This window comes from Camponotus vicinus, unplaced genomic scaffold, assembly GCF_025532165.1.
Source record: "Camponotus vicinus isolate PSW18456_S1 unplaced genomic scaffold, iyCamVici1.0 SCAF_4, whole genome shotgun sequence".
NCBI classification, from domain to species: Eukaryota; Metazoa; Arthropoda; class Insecta; order Hymenoptera; family Formicidae; genus Camponotus; species Camponotus vicinus.
Window position 1 is genome coordinate 3,213,954 of NW_028141976.1, and position 18,578 is coordinate 3,232,531.

Consider the following 18,578-nt stretch of genomic DNA (forward strand, 5'->3'; position numbering starts at 1 on the left):
ACTTTATATGTAATACTTGAAACAAATATGAAACAAACAATATATAATAACATACTTGATTCACACAATGCATATGTTATATACATACATTAAATACAGATGGCTTTTGATTATAAAAGAAATGTATTGATTGTTAAAATATATCAATAATTTATATATTACTTGAATTATTGATTGTAATACACACACACACACACATACATATATTAGAGAGAGAGAGAGAGTGTGTGTGTGTGTATGGTAATATAAAAGTAATAATCTAGTTAAGAATAAAAATAACAGTATATTATTTTCATTGAATTAAAAAAATATATATATATATATATATATATATATATATTTCTTATATGATATATATATATATATATTTCTGTCGCTGTTAGATTTATTCTCAATTAGATTATTACTTTTATATTAGCATTGATATAGTTCCTCAGACTACATATGCAATAATTTTAACCTTGGTATAAAGTAATATCACTTATGATATCTTTATATTAAGAATAGGGATTTTTTTGCCTTTAAAGTAACTTTAATAGTACTTGACTAATTTAAAAAAATATGCATGCAAATTCATTTCCATATAAAAGCCTAGAATAGCTTTTATATAAAAAACTTATAATTACACAAGTATTCTTTTATATTCGCACATTATTTCTGTATACTTATATAAAAAATTATACATATTGTATATATAAAATTATGAAATTATTTTATTAATAAACATACATATCCCTATTCATTCATGTTTGACTCTACACAATGCAATATATGATTTTTTGGTGGACAAATCATGCCATCCTACTGGACCTCTCTCACAATCAGCGCAAGCTAGGTACTTGATATTACCTACTGTGTGTGACACACCAATATTTTCAAAAGTATACATATCTTCTACTAACCAATAATTCAAAATAACTTCCGACTGATTTCCTTTACCCTCTCCTTTGCTATGAATATAAGGTAATGCAAACTGCAAAAGATTTGTACATTATTATTTATTCATCTAATTGCATATTTATCTATTTATGGTAAATTTTTACAAATAAATGTTTTGTAAAAGTAAAAAATTGTACATGGTATCATGTACAATGATTAAAATGCAATTTTTAGGTACAAATGATCTGCAAAATATAAAATATACTACAAGTGCTTTTTAATTAACAATATTGAAACAAAACATACATCGATGATTAAACTAATGTTATATAAAGAAAAACCGACCAGTAGAGTCATGTGTGATTTTTGCAACGTTTTGCAACGTTTTGCAATTGAAATGTTGCAACACTCATTGCATACACACAATACTAACCTCCATATTTATTAAACTAGCGGTCCCGGCATTAAGCATTTTTGAAGGGCAAAATGTGCAGTAGATTTTGGTTTTATTCTTGCCCTCTGCGTCTTTTTTCGTCTCTATAGTCGTTTCAGTAATATTTGTTGACATCGTTTAAAATAAATCTCGAATCGAATTGAACGATCTAAAATCTGGAACAAAGATGTCAGTTTCGGGTTTCGCTGTCCGTTGTCAGAACGTAGTTCTTGGTTTGTTCCTTATTGCTGAACTTTCTGCACTAGCGTACACTGAGAGTGTCCTTCTTGACCACAGCCAATTATATCGAGCTGTGCCTAGGGTAGTCAGCAACGATTGACCAATCAGAGAGTACTATTTTGAATTGGCCAATTGGCGACGTGGTCAATCGTGGTGCCACCGGTGTACACTAGCAGGAATACTCGGCAGTATAAAAAGTAATATAAAAGTAGTATAAAAAACAAGTTTAATTCTCAAATAAATTATATATCTCGTTTTATAAATTAAATTTAATTACCTTCACCATTTAATTTATTATTAATTTAATTATATATTTGTTACATGAGATATAATTACGATATAACATGTTACACACACACATTACACGTCATATTTATTTGAAGAAAATTTTAATTAACCGATAATATTTATATAGCTGTAATATTCAATTTTACTACATTTGTATATACATAAATATATGTGCGTTTACTGAGATCGAATCAATTATTAAGAGTTTTCATAGATAATTATTTATTATACATTAATTATATATTTATTAGACGTTACTATTCTATTTAAATAATAAGCAGCTGCAGATCCTATTCAATTCCTACTGCCAATCTGCCGGCAGATTATGTCGATTTTGCTCGATTTTTACCGCCAATCTGCTGTCTAATTATATCAACAGATTTTTGGCAGAACATAAGCTGAAAGCGGATGCAATTGATATCAGTCTGCTGATATTTTTTGATCGTAGTATCTGCTGCCCGTCTGTCAACATACTGTTAATATTTTGCTTACGAGGATATAGAAACTATTATAAAAATAATAATCACTTTAATAAAATACAATCTAGTATGTAAAAGGTAATAAAAGATAGGAATAATATTATGTGCATAAATGTTAAATAATCACATTTGCTTTTATTCTTAAAACAATGTACAGGAAATTATTTTACATCAAATGCTATTTGTATATTAAATTATACAGAAACAAGAGTATCTTCATACACGAATTTGGTCATATGTCATATATGAGATGTACATACCATGAAATGTACCAATATGTGTATAAATTTGTATGTAAAGTATTCCTATTTTTTCCTGCGTGCACACATATATAAAAAAATTATAAATATATTATAAATTACTTACAACCAATTATGTGTATTTAAGTACAAATATAAACCAAATATAAATGTAGAAAAAGCTTGTTTTCATCATTTTAAGTTTACTACATCTAACTTTTAATGTCAACATCTAATCAATTAAATTAAAATAATTTCTAAGAAATACTGAGAATTTTGCACCTTATTAACTGTTAAGTACATGAAAGAAGATTATTGTTAACCTTATCTTTCTACAGTATGTATAGTACGTATTCTTTCCATCAAAGCCCGTGTTATGTTACCAGGTATTATTTGATGTTCTTTTATTAAATTCCTAAGAGCATTAGCAACCTGAAAGTGTTCAAATATTTTCAAATATTTAATATTATTAGGAAAATATATAATATATGTTATCACTTTTATAATTATTTACCTTTAGTTGCAACTCTTCAGGTGTAAGATTTCCATCATATGGAATAGGTTTACCCACATATGTTACCAATTTTACTGGAAAGCCACCATAAACTGGTGCAAAAGGAAATTTTGTCCAAGTATATATCCTCAGCCACATTCTTCTTCCCCAACTTACTGTTCTAAATGCTTCTCTGATATTTCTTGTAAAGAAAGGAACTATACTCTAATGAAAAATAAGTATTATGAAATAGAATCTTCATAAAATAATACAAAATCTTATGGAAACATACCACTTTTGCATCTAAGGCAACTTTTGCAAAACCCATTCTTTTCTTCCACATAAGTTTGTAATAAGAATCCCCAAATTGAGCTTCATATACTCCACCTGGAGAGATAGAGAGCATGTTGCCCTCCTTTAAAATAGCAGAACATGTTTGAATTGTGCCAGGTATCACTTTCAGAACATCAGAAATGATGGACCATCCAGGAAATTTAAAGAGAAATCGATCTGCTACGGTATGGACTAGTTTTGAATTAAATAAAAATACTTTGGATGTGAAATAATACAAATCAATTGGAATAGCTCCATGGTAATATATAAACAATACTGGTTCATCTTGTGGAATATTCTCTAAACCCACAATTTCATATCCTGTTAAAAGATTACATTTTTTTAATAAACAAATTTTGTAATAAAAAAAATTGTATAAATTGATTTACTACAAAATGTATAAAAATGTAGTGTGTGTGTGTGTGTGTGTATATATATATAAAATCTTATATAAAATGTTTGTCAAACCAAAACATATATACCATGCCAAATCCAACCATGTGCGTCCCAGAGAGCGGCGACCATATAACGTGCTGCATTTTGCCACGCAGTGCCATAAGCATTTCTTAGTCTTACTCTGAAAAAAATATCTTGTACTATATAAATTAAGAAAATGTTTCAAACACAAAGAATTTATTAAAAGACATGGAACATTCTGCAAATTGATGTACATACTGTTTTTTTCTTGCTTTTAAAAATATTAATCGCAATATTATTAATGTAATTGATAGACTGATAAATTTAACATATTTGTATAGTGAATGCTAATTAATTATGTTATATAAGTAACGTGTATACATATTAATAAGTTATTTTATTTTTAAACCTGTGTAATTTGTAGATATATAATATTATGGAAGTTGAATACAACAACAGCGCAATCACAAGCGGGAGCAAAAATGTTATGAGAAGTGGCATTAAGAGCCATGTGAGCCACAAAGTAAAATCCACGTCGATATATTCAACTGAAAAAATAATAACAAAAATAAATTCTTTAAGACCTTGGAGAGAGATTATAAATGTGCATTAAATATCTTTAAACAAGAAAGATTATATGCAATATATATTTTTCTTCAATATAAAAATTACAAATACATGACACTGTATGTAAATAAGCATGAAACAAATCTTGCAAACAAATGTTTTGTTATAAGGATAAAACAAAAATATTAGAATGACATTGCATTTAATAGCGATATACATAAAAGAGGCTTGCATAAATACCATGTTTTTACCTATAGTCTCTTCTATTATTGGCCACACATTGCATACTATGGAAAACATGTTTAGATTTACATTTAAAAGAAGAAATGTATTATAAGACAAAGATAATTATGTAGCTAATAAAACGACCGAAAGTCTAATATTTCTGTATGAAATCCATATCCATATAATCACTGTCGCTAACAGACTGACGATTTTATAGCCTTGTTTATATACATTCAGCATGTTTAACATTCATTTACATTCTAAAACCATTTTCTGCGAAATTAATTACGATGCCCCGTTATATCGTCGGATTAAATTACATTCTGTATCGTATACTCGTATCGGCATTAATATCATCATCAATTAATATTCTATCGAGTCATTCAATAAAGTAGTATGTGTGTGTATGTTGATCAATTTTGTTCTCATAATACGTGTGTTTACGTCACGTCATTATTTCAAATTATTATTTCTTTATTTTTTATTTATTATTTTTTTACGCGTACATCGACGAATCAACTGCGAAATTCACAGACCGGAACAACGCTATAATAGCTGTCGGTTGCATTGTCATAATGTGTAGTCTGTCAACGTAATATTATCAAATAGCACAATAGTACAATTAGAGCATATACTACTTTGACTATAGAGTATCTTTGACTATAGAAATATATATGTAGGTGATATATAGCGATACTGTCTGAATCGAGAAAACGTTTTCTAAAATGTTCCGAACATTCCTAGATTCTAAAAAAAAAAATCATTTCTCTCACATTTAATAACATGCAATGATTGATACTAAACCGATATCGGATTAATTCGAGATGATATATTAGAAAAAAGAGTAATCAGCTGATGTCACCAATCTAAGAAAAGCGATGGTCTGAAGTTAGCAATGTCAATTCGCAACTTCTTTTTATATTTTTTATTTTAGATGTATTTTTATTATGCGGCAAGGAAAATCATTAACAAATAAAGCGTGTCTATAGAATAAAAAATACAATTTTCTACATATTCTGTCAATATGTCAAATCGGGATTATTCGGATTCATCAGGACTAAACACATTCCTCTCTCATTTTTTCTCTAAGATGTAACCAAATATAACATGCGCAGAATGAAAATATCGTGCATTTCTTGTTAAATGATTCGGAATAGTTAATTATGTATTTCCAAGTGGAGTACATACACACCTCAATTTAACATATAATCATGTCATATGACAAATAAAAGAGTAGCGCAAGAAGAAAATTCTAGTTTCAAACACTTTGAAATAGAGGGAAAATTTAGAATGTATGATTTTGTAATAGAAGAAATCGATGATTAGATGATGAGCATTACCGTTTCGAGCGGTTAAATATCTATAGCTATTCACGCGCATCATAAATGTTGGTCAAAAAAATCCAGCTATATATAAATTATATATTTTTTTTCATCGATTATTTAATACTATACAATCCGTTATTTGTGTTTGATTTTGTATATATTTAATATTTTATATATGCATGTATAGATATAAATTACTAAAATGGTTTTTGGCTTTGATTTAAGAAACGACGATCTCACAAACGTTTTAATTAATCCTTACAAACGAATCACAAACGATCGAAAAAAAAAAAGAATTCGAAAAGTCAAAATGGGGATAAGTTTCCGAAGCCCGTTTTTAAATGGTCGGGTTCGATATCGCTCCGGGATAATTTACTAGACGTCACTGGCCAATTACAGCCATTCTTCTGCAGAACGTATGGTTACATTCTTCAGAAGAATGGCTGTGATTGGTCAATGGCGTCTAGTAACTATCCCGGAGCGATCGAACTCGACCATTCGAAAATGTCACTAGATTTATCTATTTATTTATCTCTTCAATGCGCGAATGTATTCGTCTCGTTTCAAAGTATAAATATTTTTGAGGATAAAAGGACACACGTTCCACTTGTTCGCGACGCTCGTAAGGTCGTATTACGTCCTTATTCATTGAAATTTTAATCAAAACAGATGACATTCGCGAGCGTTTACGAACGCATTAAAAATGAACAAATCTACGAATGATGTCAGAGAAGAGTGCATTCCCCAATTCTCATTGGTTGAGTCTGCTCAATACGTGACCAACTTTAGAGAGTAATGGGCATAATGCATAATATACAAATCAGTTACGCGCACAAGAGGAAGTGGTATGTTGTGTGTATGGTTTGTGTGCGTGTGTGATATACAGACGGGACGGATTTTGCAATTGCACGGTGAATCCGAAGCGTATCGTCTCGTTTTTTAATGCCGTTTGGTGCGCGATAACTTTCGATTATGTGGCTTTGTTTGATGCTAACAGGAAGGAAATTCGATTGAACGATCCTCGATTGCTAGTGGTTCGCTCAGGGATTCACTCGCGCTGTTGCAAGGAAGGACGGTTCTTGGCGATCGTGAATGCAGTTCTGGCATATCCCACGCATATGACGGACGTTAACAGATTTAACATTTTAATCGTACATCGGCAACGAGAACTGGCCAGATGAAGGTAATGACCGATTAAACATAAAGCGATACTATTCGGGCAAAGAAATTCACGCAAAGGTTAAAGATGTAAAGTTCGAAAAAAGAGATTACGTGCATGCCGTTCTCCATTTGTTTAGGGTATTTGTAGCTTATTTTTTTTCTTGGACAATTTTAATTACTTAAATTTTTATCGCGATATCTAAGATATCGAGGCTTTTCTGAAAAATTTTACATTTTAAGTGCATAAGTATACGTGTACAATTTTTTGATTGTGTTTATTTTTAGGTATATAGTGTGTATGAAGACACTTGTAAAATATTTTAATATATTAATAACATGATGATTATAATTGTATATATATTATATTTTATACATTTATGAAAACAAAAATTGAACACGAAATAATTTAAAAGTAAATTAAATAAAAAGGCTAATAATCACTAATACAAAAATATTTTTTGCAAAAATATAATTGAAAAAATTGTATTTTACATTATCATTATAAATTGCGATATTTTCAATTTTTTATTATAATATAAATGGTGCAAGAATCTGTGAGCATTTGCAATTTTAATACACAAGGCTGTTCTGAATCCAAGATTTTCATAAGATGCTATGGACCTATTTTAATAATGTTTGGCATTTGTGTTTATGCACTGCATCTATTATATTCAAATTTACATTTTTTTCTCTATGTAACTGCTTCTATACCATTTGTTCTTGTTTTCAATCATCTTCGAATTGTATTATTATTATTGACATTGATAAAGATCCAGATAGGATCGAAACGTTTGTCATTCCTCTTTATATTGGTACATATGCAATTTCTTTAAATATTGCTTTTCTTAAATTTGTAATTATATTTTTGCAAAAATTATTCTTGCATCAATGATTATTAGCCTTCTTATTTAATTTACTTTTGATTTAATATCTTACAACCATTCTCTTAATTACTTTTATTTACAAAATAATTAAGAAAAGAATTATATCTTTTGCTGTTTCAAATTTTGTCATGTGTTTATTACTTGAATAAATATTTCTTATAATATGTATTGTTTGTTAAAAATATGTATATATATATATATATATATATATATATATATATTTTTTTTTTTTTTAACTGCATTGATACAATAAAATGATTAATATTTATTATATTTAATATAGTTATAGTTAATATTTTATAGATAATGTCAGATGATGATGCTGCATTGGATTCAATGGATACTGAGGAAGAGATATTTGCTCCTCGCAACCGTAGCTTGGAGTCAAATGTTAGACGACCTAAGAGCCTGCGCAAGCTGAGGTCGCATTCTGGCTCTAATTCACATATAATTAATAATAATTTGAGTGTACGACGTAGTACACGTAATAGAATGCAGACTTATGATAATCTTAATACTAGCTGGATTTTAGGTATCAATTATATATATATTTTTTGTATACAAATTTAAAGAATGTGCTACTTGAAACAACAAAATACTTCTAATCTTCTATTTGTAAATGTCATAAAAAAATCTTTCATTACTTTTTAATAAAATTTAATACTTTAAAATATAAATACCAATGCAATTTTTATATATATATATATATATTTATATATATATATTTATATTTTTTTTTTTTAGTATTAAATTTTATTAAAAATTAGTGAAAGATTTTTATGTTTTACTTGGCAGCGATAAATAAATTTTTTTAAACTTATTACTCTTTTTCATTTCAATAGACTTTTCTTTTCGTCTATTTGATTTAAATTTTGAGTTTTCTTAAAAAATTATTATATTATAACTATTTTTTTATATATCTTTTTAATATTTTTAAGGTTTTTTTATTTGTTCTCTACATTTTTGTGTTACTTGAAATTATTATTTATTATTTTAACTTTCTGAGAATAAAAAATATTAGTTATTATTGATTGAGAAATATTTTTTATTAACTTTAAAAGAGAATTTTTAGATACATTCAAGTACATTCAAAGAGTTTAGTCTAAAGTTATATAATCTAATAATAATAAAAAGCTGTATTTATAAAGTATTTCTTTTAATTTACTATTTGGTCAAACAAAAATAAACAATTATGTCTTGAAGTAAAATTTTCAGCAATTTAATTGTTATTTTTTAAATATTTTATAATTATTGAAATCTGCCTAAATAAATATAAATAATGCAAGAAAGAAAAAGATAATTAAATTCAAACATGAGATGTACATACATGAAAAATTCTATATTTATATCAATTTAAATATCCACACAAATGTATATTTATCTAAAATCAAGTGTGTGTGTATACACACACACACACATACACTTAACAATAAATAATTTAAATTGAAATTTTCTATAGAAATAATAATGTGCAAAATATCATAATTGTAATTATTTATTTCGATTTATTCATTGTCAATTGCAATTGTTTCTAAATATTCATAAAAACATATTAACAGGAACACAAACTTTAAAAGGGTATCCCATGTTTCAACAACATGCTTCTTCCTCGGATAAAGAGATGGTAGATGATGTACCTGGTAGAAAGCGTGATCTTCGAGATCGTATGCCCTTGAGATCTCGTGAGAATCATCCACCTAATAAAAATCCAACAAGACATCTTAGAGACAGAACAGAACATGATCGACAAAATAATAGGGAACTTAGAGGTAGACCTGATCGTGATCTTAAAGAAAGGCCGGACGCAGAAAAAGATATTAATGACCAACAAACCAGACCCGCAAATGAGGAAAAAGATACTAGGCATGTAGTTTGATGAAACATTTATGTTGTGGTTAATTGGATTTAATATATATATAATTGAAATTAAAATGTTCTTTAGGAGAAAGTCTGATAGTCCAAGCAGATTTAGAGAAGGTCCTGTAACCAGATTATGTGGAAGTGTAATTGAGAAAAATGAAAAGTCCAAAACAGAGCAAGATGAGGCAGATGATGATAGTTTGCGAGAAAGTGAAAAGCCGGATAATAATGATAATTCTGAAAATGAAGATGTAAGCAAATTGTTATACAATTTTTTTATTACATTAAATATAGTAGCAATTTATAAATTTGGTTTTTTTTTCCCATATATGTTTTAGGGATATGAGGATATGTATACCCGAATTAAGAGAACAAGACGCACAGCTCAACGGCAGCTGCCAAGAGGTAGGTAACGAGAAAGTTCATGTTTACGAGCGCTATAGAACATATTTTCTCTTCTAAAAATAAAACATAATGTGTCTTTATTTGTTTATGCATATAGTGGTAGACAGTGATCTGTCCGAGTCCTCGGATTCTCCTGGGCCTAGGAAGTATAGTTTACGTCAAAAAAAGCCTACTGTAGATAGGTTTCAAGCTAATGTAGAGCCAGTTAGACGATCTATTAGAGCTCTAAGAAGTGTTCTCAGCAATTCAATGAGAAGAAGAAAGCATAGAAGTAAAAGCACGAGTTCTAGCGATACCAGTGACTCTGAGCCTCAACGTTACGACAAAAAGAAGGGCAAAAAAGCGAGGTATTTATACATATCATGATAAAGTTTTCATTGAGTAATGGTTTCGTCAATAAATATTACAAGTATTGAATAATACTTTCGCAGACAATCGGCGATACCACAAGGCGGTCCACCAGATCGAAAAGCTGACATAAATCCTATTACTCTAGACACTAATATTAGATTTAGCGATGTCGGTGGTTTGGAATCTCACATTCACTGCCTTAAAGAAATGGTCGTATTTCCTATGTTGTATCCGGATGTTTTTGAGAGATATAACACTACTGCACCAAAGGGTGTCCTATTTCATGGCCCACCAGGTATTAAATCTCTTGTTTTACAAAAGAATAATAAAATCAAAATTTATTTTGAAATCTTATACAAATTAAAAATCTATCTAGGAACTGGTAAGACATTGATAGCCAGAGCATTAGCCAATGAATGTAGTCAAGGTAATAAGAAAATGGCATTCTTCATGAGAAAAGGAGCGGATTGTTTGTCGAAGTGGGTTGGGGAATCGGAACGACAGTTGAGATTGTTGTTTGAACAGGCTCAACAAATGAAACCGTCCATAATATTTTTCGATGAGATAGATGGTCTCGCACCTGTCAGAAGTACTAAACAGGATCAGATTCATGCTAGCATTGTATCCACTCTCTTAGCACTCATGGATGGTCTTAGTGATAGGGGAGAGGTAATAAAAGTGAAGCAGAAAAAGAGAGAAGAAATATCTTTAGTTATTTGTTTCTTTACACTTTTTTCTTTTTTACTTGTTAAAGGTTATAGTCATTGGTGCAACAAACAGAATCGATGCGATCGATCCGGCTTTACGAAGACCCGGTCGTTTTGATCGCGAACTTTTCTTTCCACTACCTGCTATGAAAGAGAGATTAGAAATTTTAAAGATTCATGTCAGCAAATGGAAAAATCCACCATCTGAACAATTGTTAGAAATACTGGCGGAGAAAGCAACTGGATATTGCGGTTCGGATTTGAGAGCCTTGTGTACTGAAGCAGTGCTACAAGGATTAAGGAGAACTTATCCACAAATTTATATGACAAATGACAGACTATTGCTAGATCCAGAAAGAGTCGAAGTACGTTTTATAATAATAATAAGAATTATGCAATCAATCATATATAACAAGTTTTATTTTAAAAATTATTAATAAGATATGTTAATCATATTAATTATATAATAGGTAAAAAAACGTGATTTCATGCAAGCAAGCTCTATGCTCGTTCCATCGTCGCATAGAGTAGCTCCATGTGCAGGAAGAAAATTACAACTTTTTATGGTACCATTGTTAGGTCCTCCATTAGAAGAATTAATTAATTTAGTGAAAGGAATATTTCCTCATGGTGTAAATCCTGCCATGGCAAAGTAATTATTCTTAATATGCATGATATTATAGCAATGATAAAATTGATTGTATTCTTTCAAGTTATTATATATATTTTTATAGAGTAAAGAATGCCAAGGGTATCTATCGCCCAAGATTATTAATCTCGGGTGGCAGTCTGTCCGAAGGTCAGGGACCTCGTCTAGCTCAAGCATTATTATATTGTATGGAACATTTACCAGTTCAAATTTTGGATGTTAGCACATTATTTGCAGAAAGTGCTCGATCTCCGGAAGAAACTTGTGTGCAGGTGATATAACATTACATATATCATTAATTATTAAAACTCATACATTTATCTGAAACCTCTATCTAAACCTTCTTTAGTTTTATAATAATTAATAATAATATACACAAAGTATAAATATACTTTTATTCTTATTTTATATCATATGTAAAAAAAAAGTTTTATTTTAATAGTGTCTATTTAATATAGGTAATTAACGAAGCTGCTAGGAATGTACCGTCCATAATTTACATTCGGTCAATTGACAAATGGTGGCCTCTCGTACCAGAGACAGTAAAAGCAGTTTTCCTTTGTCGTATCACAGCATTGGATCCTTCATTGCCGATTTTAATTCTCGCGACAAGCGATGCGACATATCAAGATCTCCCTAATCAGTTGAAAAACTTGTTTAGCGAATTACGTGGAGAAGTGTATTCCATGAAAACCCCCACCACCGAGCAAAGAATGAAATTTTTCCGACACATTTTTATAGTTCAAAGTCTAAGACCGCCACAGATCAAAAGCAGCAAAGTAGAAGTTTTAGAGACACTGCCATTAGCGCCAGATCCGTTACCAAAGAAACTAACTGAAGCGGAGAAGCGGATCATTTATGAAAAAGATGAAGTATCTTTGAGAGAATTACGGATTTTCCTGAGAGAAATCTGTGCTAAATTAGCAAGAAATCGACAGTAAGTACATCTTATAAATTATTTTCTTGCGTTTTTTCTTTCTCTTTCTTTTTTTTTACAGAGATATTTATAAATGATATGATGTTTCAGATTTTTCATGTTTACAAAACCAGTGGACACAGAGGAAGTACCAGATTATAATTTGATAATAAAACAACCTATGGATCTGGAAACAATGATGACTAAAATCGATATGAATTGTTATCTATGTGCCCGCGAATTCCTCGATGATATTGATCTCATATGTAGAAATGCTCTAGAGTATAATCCGGACAGGTCAGTAATTCGAGAGGGGCAATTTTTTTGAATCTCATTGTTTGAATCATAAAAAGAACAGTCATATGAGCCTTGTGCGAAAGTATCTCCGTTACAGAAGCGCTTATACTATTGATATTGTACTATAACTTAAGGTTATTCTTTAGCAATACTATACTCTTTTTCTATACTGACATTCATATTGTGTGTTTTCATGTCAGCTTACGTGATAGGCCCTCCCTCGGAATATTGAAGAGGTAGTTGAGCTTTTTGCTGTTTATCCGTAATGCTGTTATCGCTCCATAGATAATAGTGGTTTTCAATTTAAAGCGCACCATAATCGTTGTTGTTCGTTTTACTTAGATACACTGTTATAATAACTAATTCACTATGCATCATTGAAGGCCACTCCCATTAGACATCACGCTTTCTGTTAATGGAATGCTGAAAGATTGTGCTAAAATTTGGTATATATATATATATATATATATGACTAATATATGTTTTCTACTCTTTTAATAGGGATCCTGCTGATAAATTGATAAGACATCGAGCGTGTTCTTTGAGGGATAATGCTTACGCTTTAATAAAAGCTGAACTGGACTCCGATTTTGAGGATAAGTGTCGCGAAATTTCTAAGAATCGTCGAATTTTGGAAAGCAATTGTAATAATGAGGAGGAAAGCAAAAATGCAAAATCAGAATCCATCTCGACGAATGAACGAATAGAAAAGAAGGAGTCTGTAAATTCTAGTCATTCCCTTATCGTGAACGGAAAGAAATTCGGTAGTTCGAGAAAACGTAAAATACCTGCATGGGCGAGAGGTTATGTGAAAAAAGTTCATAAAAAGAAAAAGATCGCTTTTGACGAAAGTGTTACTGAGGTAATCGCAAGTAAATCGCTAAACAATGAAACTACTACTAGTATTGATCTAGAAAAATTCCAAGAATTCGAAACCGAGGCGAATAACGTTTTAAACGGCCATGTGGGATTATTCGATAATACTGATTCGGAGAACGATTCGCAGAATGAAAATTCAAAGGAAAGCCAAAACAGTACTGTTGCAGATCAACGAATCGATAATCTCGACCAAATGGAGATATGTTTCGTAGAAGAAGATAAACCTATTGGGAATGGTGATTCGAGTTCGTCGTCTCGACGCGAAAGCACGGATGAAATGTCGTTCGCTATCGAAAGCGATTCTAGTCGAGATAAAATTGAGGAAAGTGAGAAAGTTGTAGTTGATAGAAACGAACTCGAAAATGCGTGGCATTTTACTGTCGAAATAACGAAGGACTTTCCTGTTGAAGTATTGTGCGATATTTATGTGCAACTAAGCAGATGCGTTGGGAAATATGCTCATAAATATGACAGAAAATCACTGCCAAAGGTAAATATATATATATATATATAATCTGTAAAAATAGAACATGTGCATATAGCGTTAATATCGATTTATTTAATTTATACATCATAATATTATATACATCATAAATATATATGTTATTACACTTGCATTGTGTAGGACTTGCTCAAGGAAGTGGAAAAGTTTACGGAGTACAAGCGACAGTGTCATTAGAATATACACAATACAAGTAGGTATGGCATTGTATGAAAGGAAATGCAGCATGTTGCTAACGAGACAAACGTATTATACGTTACATCATAATAATATTTTTAGCAACACTAATCTTTAAAAAAATATCAGATGGTTTCTTTTATATATTTATACACAAATTACAAAGCCGAATATTATTGTCGTATCAAAAGAAACTTTGGGAATGATATATTTTTTAGTTATTATACTGCCAGTTTTTAGATAAATAATAGCACACATCTGCAAAGCAATCGCATTTGTTGTTTAAGATGCAAGAAATTAGTTTTAATTAAGTATTAAATTCCAGGTATATACACATAATCCTATTAAATTTTGTACATATTGTAAAAGTCCTGTAAATGTTCAAACAAGCGATTATTTGACACAATAAGGGCCCGTATCGTGATCCTTAATCATACTTAATGACTGAAGTAATAAGAATGAATCAGTCCGCCATCTTATTACTCGCAGTCGCTTATATACTTTTTAGAAAATAAATTTGATTCATATTTGTCAGAAAAAAGTTTTATAAATTTTATCATATATTGTCATCAGTATCAAAAAATAATAATTATTATTAGTATTATTTTTATCTTTACCGCGTTTATAATCATTTTTTTTTTATTTCTTTTATTCAATATGATTGAGATTATATTATTCTCATCATTGTAGTAAACCAGAAGAAAAAAGTAATAAATTATTAAATATTTTCTTTCATAATATTCTTTAAGAATAATTATAGATTTCTGCTCGATGATAAAAAGATTTTTTTTTTTTTTTTTAATTACATTGATAAATTTTAAAGTACATATTAATGAGAAATAACGAAAGCACAGGAATTAGTACATTATGTACTTAACTGTTTCCATTCAAATAGTCTTTGAATAATTAAATGAACACGTTAACATGGTAATGCATCCCTAATTCTAGAACATTGTCATTTTAAATACTTACGAGACACAAAAATTCGGCATTTTATTATATTACTGACCAGAGATTATTCCAAATATTCGTCTTGGATCCAAATAAAAATTTACAAGTAAGGAGAGCTAAAATACGAAGCGTATTTCTTTATATCTGTTAAAATTGTGGTTTTCCTTGTATATCAATATACCTCGCGAAACAAAATGTATCAATTTAAATTATTATTAAAATATAAGATAATATTACTTGATATGTGTAGAGTAAGATAGGTCAAAGATTATTATCGCGAGAAAAATCGACGCGAAAAGATTTGGATCTAGCTTAACAAAAGAATCACAGAAAGTACCAAATCAACATATTCAAAAATGTTATATGAGCATGTATCTTTATGTAAAGTACTTTACGTAAATATTGTAACAGTACTGTTTTATCAGAATCCTGTTAAGATTTTTAAGCAAGCAATCGAGAACGATCGATATTGTCTGGTTAAATGTGATCTTTTTTGTCGCGATAACAGCTTTTGATCCATCCATCTTGCATTAGTGCAGTTCACTTTATACAAAATAACTTAAGACATGTTCGAAATGGGATTAATAATCTGCAATTTAAATAGACCAAAGTTGTAAAAAAAGGTATAAGATTGATTAAACTTAACACACATGCACGCATGAGCGTACACACACAATTATGAGAAATATCTAAATATATGAAATACCTCGATAAAAAAGATGCGTTATGCAATGGTGGCTAGTTAGTCACATTTAAATTAATTTTGAGGCTTCGCAAAAGAGTGAATGACTTTAAAATTGCGAAATTTATACATGTTTAGAGAGATCTCAAAGAGTGGGCTATAGTAATTATTATTAAATATTGATATGAATTAGAATTAAATCGGTTCGAGAAAAGAATGACTTAACTGTACTGAATTATTACAAAAAGATAAATAATTAATTTTTAAAATCTGAATCAACATTTGAAGCGATAACAAAAATTTATTTTAGCTCTAATAAGTACTTTTGTGTATCTGGCCGTTGTTTTACAAAGTATTTCGGGACTCTCGCACTTTCTTCGATTTCTTATTCTTTTTTTATTTTCTGATTCTCTTATTTGTTACATTTTATCAAAACCGACTGTAAATAGATTATCTCGATTTTGTTTATAACTCCAGAGCTATATTGAGAGACATCTCTCGATTTGAAACAACTGCTATTCTTATGAATCAGAATACCCGCGCTTGAGAGGAAGAAACTGTGTGACGATTCTGAAAGACTTTGTTATATATATATATATATATATATATATATATGAATATATTAGTAAACATTTGTAGAGAGTATATAACGCCTTCCAGATTCGTGTATTGGTTGTGATTTGCTATAATTGTGAAAGATTAGTTACCAGATAGATCAGATGAAATTGTATGCGACGAGACGAAAACTCGTTTTCATCTTAGCTGTTTCGAACAGTCTAAAAAGCCGATTCTCTTCAATATAACCGTTTAAACAATACGTACGATTGTTGAATTGTACGTGTATACATACAGGGCGCTATCCATCTTCTACCGTTTAAACCATACAATCGAATATAGGAGAGAGCTATAAGAAATAAACTTTATCAATAAAACTTATGTGATCCACAAGTAATATCTTTCTTAGGGATATGCGTCATTGTTGTCCAGATGTGACGAATTTTTAATTTGCAATCGCGTGATTGAAAGGTAATCTAACAGACTTTGTTAGTAGGATATTCGTTTTGCGCGTTAGATGATAGTGATGCAATTTTTTTCATAGCAATGAAATTTTGTAGTTAGCATAAAAATTCGTTCTATTCGGCGATTGGATCATTCGTCGAAATTCGATTGTATTATTTGCGAAATTTTCTAGTGGCTAGAGAGTCGAAAAGACTGAGATTTAGAAGAAAAAAAAAATGTTTTTTAACGTTCGTTACGAAGTTTGTACGAAATACGCATCTTAAAAATTCGAAAAGAAATTAGAAAAGGAAAAATAGGAGAAAAGAAAGATCGCTGTAATGTTGTCATACGAATTATCACCGATTCTCTGATACGCGCGATGATGGATTCCCATCAGTGGGAATTGTATAAGTATTTGCCAAAGAAGTAACGACAAATAATGCTCTAGCAAAACTCTCTTCTCACATATAATTATAATCATTGTAAGGCATTAAGCATAAATTGCAAAGAAAAACTGCCGAGCGGATGTGTGATTTTTCTTTTAGCGATTACGATTTACATTCCGCTTCGAAATAACAATCCGAAAAAACTTTTCGCGATTATATTCTTGGTGCTATTTTCAGACACACTGTCATTTCACTATCACTCGCGTGAACTGTGAATCCGTATATATATATGTACATACATATATATAAATATGTATATGCGCTATCAGATTGAGAAGTTATCTCGTTATTAGTAACACTGCCGATTATGAACGAGCGCTATCATATTTATCTTTCTTTTTTGTTTCTCAATATCTCTTAAGACTACTTTTTACGACGAATAAAGATGACACTTTGTCAACGCGTTTGAGCTGTAGCATATCAAATCTGGCAATTTGTTTCTATTGACATAGTAGATAGTAATCTTAAGAAAATCCACACATACATATACACGACAAGTTGAAAAAGATACGGACGAAAAGCGACGATGCATCCACTGCCTTATTTATTTTACCATAATAAATATATATATTATACATACATACATACATACATACATATATATATATATATATATATATATATATATATATATATATATATGTATGTAGTAACACATTTTATAGTCATACATATAGTGAAATAAAATTTCGTAATGCAATTAATTTATTTGCAGTTATTCTTGTTCCTTCCAAAATATTTCTCTGTTTGTTTCATTGTGAAATTATCATTTTGCATATTTATTTCTGCAAAAA

The 18,578-nt window shown here is 29.8% G+C and overlaps 3 protein-coding genes across 8 annotated transcripts; 1 reads left to right on the plus strand and 2 right to left on the minus strand.

The window, feature by feature from the left end:
* Nucleotides 1-695: 695 nt before the first annotated feature.
* Nucleotides 696-1,542, minus strand: Strat (RAB interacting factor STRAT). Its single transcript, XM_083096757.1, has 2 exons — nucleotides 1,313-1,542; nucleotides 696-973 (listed from the first exon to the last, which is right to left on the minus strand). Exons 1-2 carry the CDS (start codon nucleotides 1,445-1,447, stop codon nucleotides 740-742), a joined length of 369 nt encoding a protein of 122 aa, XP_082952883.1. The 5' UTR covers nucleotides 1,448-1,542; the 3' UTR covers nucleotides 696-739.
* An 892-nt stretch (nucleotides 1,543-2,434) lies between these two features.
* LOC145970205 (DGAT1/2-independent enzyme synthesizing storage lipids) lies at nucleotides 2,435-5,222 on the minus strand. Of its 4 annotated transcripts, XM_083096754.1 has the most exons (7): nucleotides 4,620-5,222; nucleotides 4,211-4,349; nucleotides 3,867-3,961; nucleotides 3,344-3,705; nucleotides 3,073-3,276; nucleotides 2,841-2,990; nucleotides 2,435-2,634 (listed from the first exon to the last, which is right to left on the minus strand). In XM_083096754.1, exons 1-6 carry the CDS (start codon nucleotides 4,666-4,668, stop codon nucleotides 2,883-2,885), a joined length of 957 nt encoding a protein of 318 aa, XP_082952880.1. In that variant the 5' UTR covers nucleotides 4,669-5,222; the 3' UTR covers nucleotides 2,435-2,634; nucleotides 2,841-2,882. The 4 variants fall into 4 exon arrangements, with proteins under 4 accessions (XP_082952880.1, XP_082952881.1, XP_082952879.1 ...); XM_083096755.1 differs by lacking the exons at nucleotides 2,435-2,634; nucleotides 4,211-4,349 and having other exon boundaries at nucleotides 2,840-2,990; nucleotides 4,620-4,655; nucleotides 5,100-5,222; XM_083096753.1 differs by lacking the exon at nucleotides 2,435-2,634 and having other exon boundaries at nucleotides 2,840-2,990; nucleotides 4,620-5,221.
* Nucleotides 5,223-6,738: 1,516 nt separating this feature from the next.
* On the plus strand, nucleotides 6,739-18,461 carry LOC145970725 (ATPase family AAA domain-containing protein 2). 3 transcript variants are annotated; one of them, XM_083097626.1, is made up of 17 exons: nucleotides 6,753-6,842; nucleotides 6,916-7,101; nucleotides 8,267-8,495; nucleotides 9,523-9,826; nucleotides 9,906-10,074; nucleotides 10,162-10,228; nucleotides 10,326-10,575; nucleotides 10,660-10,874; nucleotides 10,956-11,248; nucleotides 11,334-11,651; nucleotides 11,757-11,938; nucleotides 12,021-12,207; nucleotides 12,394-12,872; nucleotides 12,963-13,148; nucleotides 13,349-13,384; nucleotides 13,650-14,517; nucleotides 14,653-18,461. In XM_083097626.1, exons 2-17 carry the CDS (start codon nucleotides 7,096-7,098, stop codon nucleotides 14,704-14,706), a joined length of 3,843 nt encoding a protein of 1,280 aa, XP_082953752.1. In that variant the 5' UTR covers nucleotides 6,753-6,842; nucleotides 6,916-7,095; the 3' UTR covers nucleotides 14,707-18,461. The 3 variants fall into 3 exon arrangements, with proteins under 3 accessions (XP_082953753.1, XP_082953754.1, XP_082953752.1); XM_083097627.1 differs by having other exon boundaries at nucleotides 6,739-7,101; nucleotides 8,253-8,495; XM_083097628.1 differs by lacking the exon at nucleotides 13,349-13,384 and having other exon boundaries at nucleotides 6,740-7,101.
* The last annotated feature ends 117 nt before the right edge of the window (nucleotides 18,462-18,578 follow it).

Coding starts and splice junctions, on each gene's coding strand:
- Strat (XM_083096757.1), bottom strand. CDS start 1,447: ATGTCAACAAATATTACTGAAACGACTATAGAGACGAAAAAAGACGCA. Junction 974..1,312: donor CTAGTTTAATAAATATGGAG/GTTAGTATTGTG, acceptor AATCTTTTGCAG/TTTGCATTACCTTATATTCA.
- LOC145970725 (XM_083097626.1), top strand. Junction 11,939..12,020: donor GTAAATCCTGCCATGGCAAA/GTAATTATTCTT, acceptor ATATTTTTATAG/AGTAAAGAATGCCAAGGGTA. Junction 13,385..13,649: donor TCCCTCGGAATATTGAAGAG/GTAGTTGAGCTT, acceptor CTCTTTTAATAG/GGATCCTGCTGATAAATTGA.
- LOC145970205 (XM_083096754.1), bottom strand. CDS start 4,668: ATGTTTTCCATAGTATGCAATGTGTGGCCAATAATAGAAGAGACTATA. Junction 4,350..4,619: donor AATAATAGAAGAGACTATAG/GTAAAAACATGG, acceptor TTATTTTTTCAG/TTGAATATATCGACGTGGAT. Junction 2,991..3,072: donor CTGAAGAGTTGCAACTAAAG/GTAAATAATTAT, acceptor GAACACTTTCAG/GTTGCTAATGCTCTTAGGAA.